The following is a 14,202-nucleotide window of genomic DNA, read 5'->3' as shown; positions in this document are numbered from 1 at the left end:
AGCACAAATATCTTAGATGGTTTGTTGGTGCAAATACAAACATGGTAAGCCATAATATCTCAGATATTTGTAATAAAATGCTCAGAAAGGACAAACATGGTAAGCCATAATATCTCAGATATTTGTAATAAAATGCTCAGAAAGGACAAACATGGTAAGCCATAATATCTCAGATATTTGTAATAAAATGCTCAGAAAGGACAAACATGGTTGTGTCCACAGCGGTTTGTGGCCTCTGCTAGCGGGATCCTTGACTTGTCCCACTAGCTGTAACTCAAGCATCTACGCCACCCATGTTTTTTTGTTTTTTTTTTTGCCTCCTTGCTCTCAGCCGAGACGGTCGCATTTTTCTCTTCTCCCTCCCTCCTTATCTTTCCTGCTTCTGTGGCGTGTTGTCTGTGAGGCTGTCAGCTTTGCTCTTCTGGAAACAGCAAAAATGGATTTGTTAAAGTGGTCTCTGAACGCAATTGATTCTACAAGACATTCTTGAGCGGAGGACCTGACCTGTCCTGCCGGGACGGATGTGATGGGTTACGTGATGGACAGTTGGAGGAAATGGCAGGTCATGTGCCTTTACACACTGTCTGTGGAGGACGTCGAAGATGTGTATATATTTGGCATGGTGGTGACCGGGTCCCTGCTGTGTGGAGCGGGCATAGCGCTGGTTTACCGGAAAATTAAGAAAGTGGAAGCGGCAATAATTGGCCCGTCCAGGCTGCCCCACATGATTGATTCAATTGGAAGGTCAGTGTCAGCTCAGTCGGCGGGTGTTAACCGCGCGTTGGAAACCATCTCTGGTAGGATCGCTGCGCTGGAAAACCGCATTGATCGTCAGTAATGACCACATCTCCTCTCCTAATTCAGATGTATTGGAAGCCACTTGTCTCAGACTGTGGAATCTTTCAGGCGTCTGCTAATCTGGATTTTCATTCGGCTTCCCAAAACACAGCTGCACTTCAAGGCCGCTGTGATAAAAACCTCCTGCAGAAGAACAACGCTCATGCCTCACCCCCCCGGTCTTCCCCCACCCTCAGCTTCTCCAGCTCTGACGTTGACTGTGGACAGTGGACTGTTCAGGGCTGGGCCATTCCTCCTTCCAGTATGGACGAGCAAAGCCGTTGATGGCGCCTAAAGGCGGCCTCCGGGTGTTCTGTCTGATAACTGGACTCTTACAAATCTCGTTCGTCGTCTCTCGTCCTGTTGTTGTGTGTGATCATTGTTCATTGTGCTGATGGGTTTTTTCCTGCATTGTTGCTGCATGATTCAATGCAGCAGCAATGTAGGTTTTTCTTTCCCAAGTCTTACATTGTGTGTGCTTTTTATATTTGTTCATGTACCGGGCCGGCTTATGTGTGTGTTTGTGTGTCGTTTGTCGTCATGAGGTAGGTCATGGTTTGCTCAGCCCTGCTGTTGACCTAAGGCAGGACATTCATCTGGAGCTGGTCCCCGGGCACCTAAAGGCGACTTCTGCTCCTAACTGGCAATTAGGATGGGTTAAATGCAGTAATCACATTTCATTGTGCAGGGAACATGTTCCTTTGTGCATATGACAATAAAATTCCTTTGAATCCTTTGAATGTTATTCATAAAGTTATGGCTTAAAATAGCCTAAAATGATGAGTTATTTGAAAAAAATAATAATTACAATTTAACTCCCCGTACAGTTGTCATTAAAGAGGAGACTAGCTATAGAGACCTTTTTTTTTTTTTTTGGTACAGGCCATAAACGTTATTTCTGCTGTAAAGTTGGACACTTTAATATGGGCTCCTTGGGGAATTGACTCGATTTTGTAACCAGCCTTAAGTGGCCATTCAAGGAATTACAAGTTTTGGCACTACCACATTTGCATAATTTTTCAGCACTGGTGGCCAACGCTTGGTATTAATATCCTGTCTGGAATTTGGTGTGATATGAACATCAGGGAGGTTGTGGAATATACCTCAATCTCTTGTAGTACTGTTTGACTTTATCCAAGGAGGCAGCGTTGATTTGGGCCTGGTATTCCTCCACAGACACATTGTCTCTGTAGTAATACCCCCTCATACTTTCAAAAGCTATAAAAACATCAACCAAGGTTAATACTGTCATGATCACTTATTAAAGTATTAATTGCCGAAGAACATCAAATTTGCTGAATCGGTTTGTTGTACCTTGTGTGAAGAGCACAGGGTAGATTTTGAAGCCTCCACCGTTTTTCAGCCTTTGAGGCAGCTGAGAGAAGTAGAAACGTTCCAAGTGGAAGCAAACCTTCAGGGCCTGCCGGGATCCTTCCACCTGGTATGAAATGGGCATGTCTGCCAGATGACAGGAGAGCATGGTTTAGATTACAAGGACATTTCCTCATAATCACTAATAACAGCACCATCAAATCTTAGTTTTCAGCCAAATGGTATTAAACCAGATCTAATTTGTGATCAGCCTTTTTGGAGGCTGGAGTTGAATTAAGGCTCAAGTTCCATCTGTAAAATTATATGAAGCTTTCCTCACATTATTCTGACCTTTGGTTTGTTTGTGGGTCAGTCAGAAGTTATAGTTAAGACCTGTGACAAGACTTTTTACATTTTTTTTCCTGAGGGCTTGACTTGAATTAGGGTTTGAAATATTTTTAAAAGGGGGCAGCAAGGTAGCTTAGTGGTTAGGACTGTTGCCTCACAGCAAGAAGGTCATGGGATTGATTCCCACCTGCGTAGGTTCCCTTCAGCTGCTCCGGCTTCCTCCCACATCCAAAGACATGCTGATTAGGTGAATTGAAAACTTTAAATTGATAGTAGTTGTGTGTGCGGGTGTTAAAGTGTTTGTTTGTCTATATGTGGCCCTGTGACAGACTGGCACCCTGTCTAGGGTGTATCCCACCTCATGTCCCTTCACTGCTGTGATAGGCTACAGCCCCCCGTGATCCTTAATTGGAGTAAGTGGTTGAAGATAAGTAAGTAAGTGATATTTTCAAAAGATGAATATCAATGAAAAAATTGTGTAGTAATAAAGACAAATCTGATTTTTTAAAATTTCATGAAGCAAAGATGCTGCAAAATAATGAAAATTTTACAAATGCAAATTAATTTATGACAGAGTGTTAAGGATTAAAGACAAAATAAAATAAAGCATCTGAATTTCTTAATTGAAATGGTCTATTCTTTAGTATACTGTTTTGTTTTTTAAAATAAATCAAAACAAGTATCTATAATTTTTCTTAAATCAGCTTTTGGAATTTTCAAATTTGCCATCTTTTCCTGACCACTGAAGCAAAAATATAAAAATCCACATTCAAGCAAGAACACTAGGGGGCTTAAGACTTTGTACAATTGTATGTTTTCATGCCAGGGACCAAAGCCACCTTTTCTGGGGAGTTAAAGATATCTTGTACTATAAATGTTGAAATACTTTGCAGTACCTCCTTGTCCAAGGTGATAGTGACAAAGCCATCTGACTAAAAACAGGTCCTTTCTGAAGCAGTACCCTTTAAAGGTCAACTCCATTATGTCAAAATGTATCAGTAACCAATAACAGATATTGTTAAATAAAAGATTAAGTATACATACTGGCCACTAGAGGCTCTCCTTCAAACTGCTGGAAGCAGAACGTGACCTTCTCCAAGTCAATGAGGGCCACCTGAGTGTCCTCCAACATGGCCTGCTCATCAGTCTGCAGAGAGACAGAACACAGTAAGACGACAGGAGCACTGCTGGGTTCAGTACTTTGTGTTGTTGATGTGCCCTCTTCGATTCTATCTGTGCACATCAGGCAGAGGGATAAACAGCACAGCAGTGGCACAGGATTAAGGCTTTTTCTAAAGACACTTTTGAGACAGTCCACATGTGACAGCAGACAACCCGCAACAGGTTTACAAGACACACCATCACAAACACACTTTTCCCTCCGCCCATATACAGTATGTACATAAAACAAACACACATGATCCATGGGTCAGGCAAGTTTGTGGTACCACCTAAGGCAGAAAAACAACAGTTCATTCCAGCCACAGTAGGCCACAAACTACATGAAAATGTATGACAACCTTCACAGAGCAGCCTGAGCCAGGTAGGGATCAATTAAGGATTATACAGAGGTCAGAAATTTAAAATATTCCAATCACATTGAAAAGTGTATCACATTATGTGTCTGATGATCAGGATTCCAAAACAGTACAGAGTGTACTAACTAATGTATTGAGGTATTGGGTAAAAAACAGGAAAAAAATGGCCAAAAAAACCCCAAAACAAATAATGGCCACTTGCAGTTTATACAGGGTTAAAAAAAAAAGTTGTTCCAATTTGGGTAAAAAGTGATGTAAATTTCTTCTTGAACCAAAATGATTAGTTTTCACGAATTTGAAAACTTAATCACCAAAGTTGGACTCCATAACTTCTAACTTGTTTTTTCTTTGTTTTGTAATAAACAGAGATAACAGATGGTGTAAACTATTCTTTTCTGAAAATCCCATTTGCTCAAACAATAATTTGTGCCACCATTTACCCAAACATGAGTGACTAAGTTTTGCATTTTGTACAAACTGAAATTGATGTTTTTTATGTTGATTCCCCCCCCCCCCAATTTTATTGTCTTTTGTCATAACTCAACAACTTTAGGCAGTAGATAGTACAAGCCATGGCTTTCTCTAATCTGTATGATCAGTCAAATAATATGGAACAGTTTTTGAGATGATTGGAATATTTTAAAAATTTTGCCCTTTGTGTAGTCCTTATCCGATCCCTAACTAATGCTGGGCGGACACTGTACGATATTTTCAATCGTTGTACTCGGCTCCAGCTCAAACCGTGCGACAAAACGGCAGGGTGTAAAAGTTCACAGCGCTCGATTTATGTTCGCACACTGTACGGCCTGACGCTCTGATGCGATCTGACTGCTCACACTGTACATTCAAAAATCACACAGACTCGTGTTTCCAGAAGCAAAATGTAAACAGAAGCTATTTTTTTCTTTTTCTTTTCAAACTTTATTTACATTTCTTATTCTTACAAAACCTTGATGGGAGACATCAAAGTTTAAAAACAAAAAACACACACAAAAAAAATACAAGACTTTACATGAGTTGAAGAATAAGGGGGAAAAAGAAATAGAAGCTGCTCTCCCAAAGAGATGATCACTGTTTATGCTCTCTCCGGTGTTTGCACATGCACACTGCGAGAGGTAATCAGCACGCAGACGCTTGTAGCGCTGCTTCAGCAGCGGGATACCCACACGACGGCTGACCAGAATATCATACAGGTTTGATTTTCATCCAACCATACGATTGCCGATCAAGAGGTGGTCGTGAGATGTTAAACACAGCTCGTTATGCCATGTACAGTTGTACTAAAGCGTTTACATACCCTGGCAGTATTTTTGTTTTTTTTTGGCCATTTTTAAGAGAATATGAATGACAATGTTGGGAAAGTGTAAGACACAGACCCACACAGGGGGTGTAAATGAACGGACAATAGAGATGCCAATAAATACAATTTAATATTGCAAATGTGCACTACAGGTCAAATACTGCTTTAGTCTGTCAATCAAAAGTTCCACAAGAAGGTGATGTGTGGGCAGGCCCGAGGATAGAAGACGCCTTATCCAGAGAAGAGCCGGGACCCACAAGGTTTCACCGCCAACGGAGACCTGCAACACACCGGAGCCGCCAAATCCCGAGTCCCCAGGTGGCCACTGCTCCCAGCTGTCAGATCTGGTACTGCTGGCAGGAAAAACAAACAGGTTACGGTGGGTGTGTGTACACCCAGCAACAGTCAGCAAAAATCACAGTTCCTTCCTGAGGGAAAAAATCCACCACTCCCAGGAAACAGGAACACTGAGAACATGCAGTACCAACAGTATACTTAGTGATAAGGAAAGTGAGGAGTGGAAATGCCAACTCCTTCCAACTTCCACAAACCCAGCTCCAAGCTGCGAGTATACCAAAGGTTATGACTGCAAAAATCAGTAGCAATAAATGTGCGAATGGCACAAAACGGCTGAGTAGGTTACCTGTCGGGTAAGCTGATAACTCGGCGGAGTTGTGATGTCTCTCCCAGGCTTTTATGGTACGTGATGATGATGAGGTGATGACTGACAGCTGTCAGATCCGGGCTCCTGTGAGGCGACTACGCCCTCTGGTGCCTGAAACCCGACGACAGGCAGGGCGCCCTCTGGTGTTGGCCAGCAGTACCTCCTCTTCGGGCGGCCCACACAACAGGACCCCCCCCTCAACGGGCGCCTCCTGGCGCCCGACCAGGCTTGTCGGGGTGTCGTTGGTAGAAGTTGGCCAGGAGGGCCGGATCCAGGATGAAGCTCCTCTTCACCCAGGAGTGCTCTTTGGGTCCGTACCCCTCCCAATCCACCAAATACTGGAACCCCCGACCCCTCTGGCGAACATCAAGGAGCCTTCTTACGGTCCATGCAGGCTCCATGTCGATGATGCGGGCAGGAGGCGGCGCTGGTCCGGGGGTGCAGAGGTCGGATGTGTGGCAGGGCTTGATCTTTGAGACATGAAATACCGGATGAATCCGCAGTGAAGCTGGGAGTTTCAGCTTCACTGCGGCTGGACTGATGATTTTGATGATGGGAAAGGGTCCGATAAATCTGTCCATCAACTTTGGTGAGTCTATGTGCAGAGGAATGTTCTTTGTAGACAGCCAGACCTCCTGCCCAGGCTGGTAAGCGGGGGCCGGGGTGCGGCGGCAAACTGCATGGTCCTTCGCCCTCGTCCGGGCTTTCAGAAGGGCAGAGCGGGCTGTTCACCACACCCGACGGCACCTCCTGAGGTGGGCCTGGACCGAGGGGACCTCGACCTCATGGACCTGGAGTTCCACAAGGTTCTGTGCTAGGACCAGTTTTATTCACTTTATACATGCTTCCCTTAGGCAGTATTATTAGACGGTATTGCTTAAATTTTCATTGTTACGCAGATGATACCCAGCTTTATCTATCCATGAAGCCAGAGGACACACGCCAATTAGCTAAACTGCAGGATTGTCTTACAGACATAAAGACATGGATGACCTCTAATTTCCTGCTTTTAAACTCAGATAAAACTGAAGTTATTGTACTTGGCCCCACAAATCTTAGAAACATGGTGTCTAACCAGATCCTTACTCTGGATGGCATTATCCTGACCTCTAGTAATACTGTGAGAAATCTTGGAGTCATTTTTGATCAGGATATGTCATTCAATACGCATATTAAACAAATATGTAGGACTGCTTTTTTGCATTTACGCAATATCTCTAAAATTAGAAAGGTCCTGTCTCAGAGTGATGCTGAAAAACTAATTCATGCATTTATTTCCTCTAGGCTGAACTATTGTAATTCATTATTATCAGGTTGTCCTAAAAGTTCCCTGAAAAGCCTTCAGTTAATTCAAAATGCTGCAGCTAGAGTACTAACGGGGACTAGAAGGAGAGAGCATATCTCACCCATATTGGCCTCTCTTCATTGGCTTCCTGTTAATTCTAGAATAGAATTTAAAATTCTTCTTCTTACTTATAAGGTTTTGAATAATCAGGTCCCATCTTATCTTAGGGACCACGTAGTACCATATCACCCCAATAGAGCGCTTCGCTCTCAGACTGCAGGCTTACTTGTAGTTCCTAGGGTTTGTAAGAGTAGAATGGGAGGCAGAGCCTTCAGCTTTCAGGCTCCTCTCCTGTGGAACCAGCTCCCAATTCAGATCAGGGAGACAGACACCCTCTCTACTTTTAAGATTAGGCTTAAAACTTTCCTTTTTGCTAAAGCTTATAGTTAGGGCTGGATCAGGTGACCCTGAACCATCCCTTAGTTATGCTGCTATAGACTTAGACTGCTGGGGGGTTCCCATGATGCACTGTTTCTTTCTCTTTTTGCTCTGTATGCACCACTCTGCATTTAATCATTAGTGATCGATCTCTGCTCCCCTCCACAGCATGTCTTTTTCCTGGTTCTCTCCCTCAGCCCCAACCAGTCCCAGCAGAAGACTGCCCCTCCCTGAGCCTGGTTCTGCTGTAGGTTTCTTCCTGTTAAAAGGGAGTTTTTCCTTCCCACTGTAGCCAAGTGCTTGCTCACAGGGGGTCGTTTTGACCGTTGGGGTTTTACATAATTATTGTATGGCCTTGCCTTACAATATAAAGCGCCTTGGGGCAACTGTTTGTTGTGATTTGGCGCTATATAAAAAAAATTGATTGATTGATTGATTGATTGACCTCTCCCTCCACAGCCGGAAACAATGAGGGCTGGTACCCCAAGCACGCTTCGAAGGGGGAGAGGCCGGTCGCCGATGAGACTTGGCTGTTGTGGGCGTACTCGATCCAGGCCAGATGTTGACTCCAGGCTGTCGGGTGCGCGGAGGTCACACATCTTAGGGCCTGCTCCAGATCTTGATTAGCCCGCTCTGCTTGTCCATTCGTCTGTGGGTGGTACCCGGACGAGAGGCTCACGGTGGCCCCCAGTTCCCTACAGAAACTCCTCCAGACTTGCGAGGAGAACTGGGGACCACGGTCTGAGACAATGTTCGTGGGGATACCATGCAGACGCACGACGTGGTGGACCAGGAGGTCTGCAGTCTCCTGGGCCGTCGGGAGCTTCGGGAGGGCCACGAAGTGGGCCGTCTTGGAGAATCTGTCCACTATCGTCATGATGGTCGTCATACCCTGGGACGCAGGGAGACCCGTAACGAAGTCCAGACCTATATGGGACCAGGGGCGTCGAGGCACCGGCAACGGCTGGAGGAGTCCTCTCTCTGCTTGATGAACTGCCTCGCCCCTGGCACAGGTGGTGCAGGCTCGGACATACTCCCGGACATCGGCTTCCATTGATGCCCACCAGAATCGCTGCCGGACCACTGCCATGGTTCTTTGCACCCCTGGGTGGCAGGAGAGCTTGGAACCATGACAGAAGTCCAGGACCGCAGCTCTTGTGTCTGGTGGGACGTACAATCTGTTCGATGGTCCACCGCCGGGGTCCGGGTGACGCGTCAGGGCCTCCCTGACGATATTTTCCACGTCCCACGTGAGGGTGGCGACGATAGCGGACTCCGGGATGACGGTGTCAGGTGGATCCGACAGCTCTGTTCTGACCTCCTCTTCATGCACCCGGGACAGTGCGTCAGACCGTTGGTTTTTGGTCCCGGGGCAGTAGGTGATCCGGAAGTCAAAACGTCCAAAGAACAGTGACCAACGGGCTTGCCTGGGGTTCAGACGCTTAGCGGTCCGGATGTACTCCAGGTTCCGATGGTCAGTGAAAACCGTGAATGGAACCACAGCTCCCTCCAACAAGTGTCTCCACTCCTCCAGGGCCTCTTTCACCGCCAGGAGCTCCCGATTGCCGACGTCATAGTTCCGTTCTGCTGGGGTCAACCTGCGGGAAAAATAGGCACAAGGGTGGAGAACCTTATCGGACTCCCCGCTCTGGGACAGCATGGCTCCTATCCCTGAATCAGAGGCATCCACTTCAACTATAAACTGGCGGTTAGGATCGGGCTGCACCAGAACTGGCGCAGTCGAGAACCGGCGTTTCAACTCCCTAAACGTGGCTTCGCACCGATCCAACCAGGTGAAGGGGACTTTTGGAGAGGTCAGGGCTGTCAGGGGACCAACCACCTGACTGTAGCCCTTGATGAACCTCCTGTAGAAATTTGCGAAGCCAAGGAACTGTTGCAGCTTCCTACGGCTTGCCGGTTGTGGCCAATCTCTCACCGCCGCTACCTTGGCCGGATCAGGTGCGACGGAGTTGGAGGAGATGATGAACCCCAGGATGGACAAAGAAGTATAGTGGAACTTGCACTCGGCGGAGTTGTGATGTCTCTCCCAGGCTTTTATGGTACGTGATGATGATGAGGTGATGACTGACAGCTGTCAGCTCCGGGCTCCTGGGGCTCCTGTGAGGCGACTACACCCTCTGGTGCCTGAAACCCGACGACAGGCAGGGCACCCTCTGGTGTTGGCCAGCAGTACCTCCTCTTCAGGTGGCCCACACAACAGACAACACAAAAACTTTTTTTTTCACTCATGGTTAGTGGTTGGGTGAAGCCATTTATTGTCAAACAACTGTGTTTCCTCTTTTTTAAATCAAAATGACAACTACCCAAATGACCCCGATCAAAAGTTTACATACCCCTACTCATTCATATTCTCTCTCTTAAAAATGGCCAAAAAAGCAAAAATTCTGCCAGAGTATGCAAACCTTTGAGCACAACTGTACGCTGCACGATGTAGGAGTGCGATTAAGGTGAAACTCGGCGCGATCCAAAAAATTCTCGCACGAGTGAAAAATCGGCTCAAAAAGGGCCAAAACTCGCACAGTATAAGCCCAGCTTAACTGAGAAGGCTGTTATACTTTTTTTTTTGGGGGGGGGGGGGGGGGGGTATACTGACTGAGGTCTAGACTGAGGCATACTGAGATTGGATTCTCAGCATCGGCTTTCCACTTAAGACGGTGCAGATTAGGTCAACTGACTGCAGGCCAATATACCAACAGCGATGCACACCCCCACAATGTCTCCACTTATCTCACGCTGCCTTTCAAGTGGTGGCCTAAAAAGCAGCACTCTGAGATGTTACTGGAATCACTCGCAGGTCCTGAGACCCTGTTTTCTTCCACGGGGACACTTGAAAGAGAAACGTCTCAAGAAATTAAGGGAAACAAAGAGTAAATGCGTGAACAAGCATGGCGGAAACAGGAGAGAAAAAGCATCAGCGATTTCTGGGGACTTGATGAAAGCATGCCCAGTAGTAGAAGTTAAAATTGTTTTCTGTCTCCCCAGTTCCCAGCCAAACCAGAGAAAGAGACAAAAACTAAACACCTCTCACATTAAATGCTATTTTTTCACATTTTCACGACTAACCATTTACATTTTTTTAAATGAATACTTAAAAGTCTTTTAGTTACATCAGGTGAATACTTTGTTAATGACTTGGAGAGAAATGCTAATGTGAAATATGAATTAGGTCACACTGTTCCCAAGCCACAGAGATTAAACTAAACTGCTCTTTTTCCTTGTACAGACTTTACACCCCTGCCCAGCCTCCCCACCCCCAAAAGTAAGGTGAACCCAGACGAGTTCATATCACCACCAAAGTGCAACAAATCCTTCAACCATGTGAACTCCAAACCATATAACATGAAAAAACAAATTAACCTCCAAGAACAATAAAGAATGTGATACTTCAATACATAGGAGAAAGCAAACTATGCTAATAAAGAGATACATTATTACCTAAAGCAAGATTTTACTTTTTTTGCAGAAACTGCTTAATTACCATGTGCAATGAATTTCACTTAGTATAATATTAGCAAAACTGGGTTATTCAACAATTTTCAACTTACTTTGTGAAACTGTCGTCCCCCTCCCACTGGATCCTGGTTTTCACCCAAACATAATGTATTATGTCCCTCCAAGGACTGAGTTCTACCCAGTACAAATCTGGCAGCAACCACTCAGACAGTGGACAGTCAAACAGACAGACACGGGTGAAAACACAATTGTAGTAATGTACTTCCAGCCTTCTAATTAGTGGCAAACAGTTCAACCAAGCAGCCAACAAACACACATCAACACAAAAAGGTGGGTGAGATGAGATACTCATTATTCAATAAAAGCCCACAAAAGTGTTACTGTGCCTGAAACAACTGTACACTATAAATTATAGATATAATGATGTTATAGATCAAATAAAGTCAAGTCCAGTCAAGGATCATCCACTGGTGCGGCGTGTCACCACACCACTTAACCACTTTGGGTCCTGGAAGGCAACAACCCAGGCAGACATGTGGTCCATCCCCATCTCTCAAAAGTAACCATCTCTCTACAGCAGCCATGTGAAACATGGGCATCACCTTGGCCTTCTCCAGCCAATGGGATCCTCAACAGGATGGCAACTACGTGCTTGGTTCAAGCATAAAGACAACCAACACATGGACAAAATGTTGTAGCTGACTTTCCATCAGAATGCAAGGGAAGCTCCTCATTAAATTTCAAAACTGATTTGTAGATTCTATTTTAGAAATACTGGAATCAAATTTTATTTTGCTTTCAAAAATGGTTCTTGTGTTTTATTTCCAAGTTCAGATATTGATATTCCAGGAAATTAAAAAAAAGAAAAAGGAAAAGGGGTTAATATCTGCTTCTTTCTGGTCGTAGCCCAGCCGTGGTTACAAAACGGGTAACGACTGCTTTAAAAAAAAAAAAATAAATAAAAACAGAAATTCAAGCTTTTCTCTTTGAAACCAGGATTTCACAAAGTATTACAACCTCATTTCATGAAGGTCATTCAACCAGTACATTATGAAAAATAAATGCAATGTTTATTATTTTTATATTTTAGAACATATCAAAGGGGATTATTTTGGTTTTGTTTGTTGGCTGTTTTTAATCATAATCAGACATAACAGTATAAGTTTCTTAATGTAAGCTTTGAGGTTTTTCCCACAATATCCCCAAACATCAGTTCTGGCTGATACAGTAACTGCTGAGCTGACAAAGAGGCTTTACGTTACTCGAGTAAAAGAGGAGGGACGTGAACTGTGGGATCTGGCTCAGGAGATCAGTGGCACACCTCAGTGATTTAGTCAGTGCCACCACTGGCACTGGGCAGACTGGGCGCCTCTTCATCTCAGCATATGTTACTGATTTGCACCTACTGTGTGTGCAACTCGCACCTTCTTCACAGGAAATCTATTAAAAAGCTATAATGTGGCATGCTGCATAATTCATACCCTGCAAGTTTCTGATTCATATAATATTTATATTCTTTTATGAAGTCATGATGAATGTGCCAGACATGCACACGGTGCACAAGTCAATCATCCAGGAAGACATTAAGTCTGTGTCTTATACAACAAAGTGCAACACCCCTGAATGTCCACAAATCCAAAACTAGATCAGTTTGTCAGTGGTGTGTGTGTGTGTGTGTTTGTTCAGGACAATAAAAGGTGTGCGTAACATATAGGTGAGGTCTGCCTTTATGCACACCAGGTTGGGGGATAAGAGGGACTGGAAGTGGAACAGCAGCCCAGCGGTGGAGATCTGGTCCAACCAACGACGACTGGCTTCTTGGGCCTCCTGAAGGTCCTGGGTGTCTGGAATGTCCTGCTCAGACTCCACGGCCACATTGTGGAACTAAAAAGGGACAATTAAAGTGCTTACAAGTCGGACTGAGGTAAAGTATGACACAAATGAACAAAATTATCTCTGTTTCTATTATTTACTATTTTGTAAGGACGCTGTCAGCCCACTATAGTCTAATTTGCCTCATGATAGTTTCATAAGGAGCTGAAAATAAGTGACACGTCTCATAATTACATAAAAGTCCCCTAATACTGTCCTTTGCAAAGTGCACTGAAAACATGGGGCACATTCAAAACTTCAACCAATTGTAGTGATTGACAAAGGTTTCCCAAAGTAATCTCTTGCCCATGAGGGTATATCAACTATTGATGAATGCGCCCTTGTGCTCATGCCCTTTATGCACTGAAATTCCTCCAGATTCCTTAAATTGTTTAAGTGCAGTGTAGAGGGAGAAATATTCTTTGTTGGTTAAAAACTGCATGATTGCTCTCTCATAGCCCCACCCCTTAGGGCCATTTTCTTTTTTACCTCCACCACCATAGTTGGAGGGGATTATGTTTTGTTGAGGAGGTTGTGTTTTCACCCCTTTTTGAGGAGGTTGTGTTTTCACCCCTTTTTGTTTGTTTGTTTGTCTGTTTGTAAACAGCCTGGAGCCCACAATTTTCATATATCATTATGAATTTTTTACTGAAGATTCATATCCTGATAGGCAAGAAGTGATTCAATTTTCAAGGTCATAGGTCAAAAGTCAAAGTCAGAAATCTTGGAAAAAAATCTTGGAAAACTGGAAAAAATCCCCATCTTTAATATTGAACGCATTTTCAAAAATTTATACCTCTGTCAAAAAAGATCAAATTTCTTTCATATTTGGATGGTATCCTTTAACAACTGACAAAGTTTGATCCGGATCTGATCCAGATTACAGATTTTGTGGCCATTTAAATTTAACAGTGAAAACCCATTTAATATTTTACATTATATACTCAACAAAAATATAAACGCAACACTTTTGGTTTTGCTCCAATTTTGTATGAGATGAACTCAAAGATCTAAAACTTTTTCCACATACACAATATCACCATTTCCCTCAAATATTGTTCACAAACCAGTCTAAATCTGTGATAGTGAGCACTTCTCCTTTGCTGAGATAATCCATCCCACCTCACAGGTGTGC

At 44.2% G+C, this 14,202-nt stretch overlaps 1 protein-coding gene across 1 annotated transcript in view; it reads right to left on the bottom strand.

Moving 5' to 3' along the window:
* prex2 (phosphatidylinositol-3,4,5-trisphosphate-dependent Rac exchange factor 2) overlaps positions 1-14,202 on the bottom strand; it is a 432,315-nt gene that overhangs the window by 81,505 nt on the left and 336,608 nt on the right. Inside the window, exons 33-36 of the mRNA XM_034169827.1 lie at positions 12,933-13,079; positions 3,541-3,643; positions 2,152-2,295; positions 1,941-2,055 (exon numbers count right to left, since the gene is read on the bottom strand). Coding sequence (XP_034025718.1) covers positions 1,941-2,055; positions 2,152-2,295; positions 3,541-3,643; positions 12,933-13,079 — 509 coding nt within the window. The remainder of the gene's footprint in view (positions 1-1,940; positions 2,056-2,151; positions 2,296-3,540; positions 3,644-12,932; positions 13,080-14,202) is intronic.

This window comes from Thalassophryne amazonica, chromosome 1 (genome assembly GCF_902500255.1).
Source record: "Thalassophryne amazonica chromosome 1, fThaAma1.1, whole genome shotgun sequence".
NCBI classification, from domain to species: domain Eukaryota; kingdom Metazoa; phylum Chordata; class Actinopteri; order Batrachoidiformes; family Batrachoididae; genus Thalassophryne; species Thalassophryne amazonica.
The sequence above is the reverse complement of the archived record's forward strand: the minus strand, read 5'-3'. Positions and strand labels throughout refer to the sequence as shown.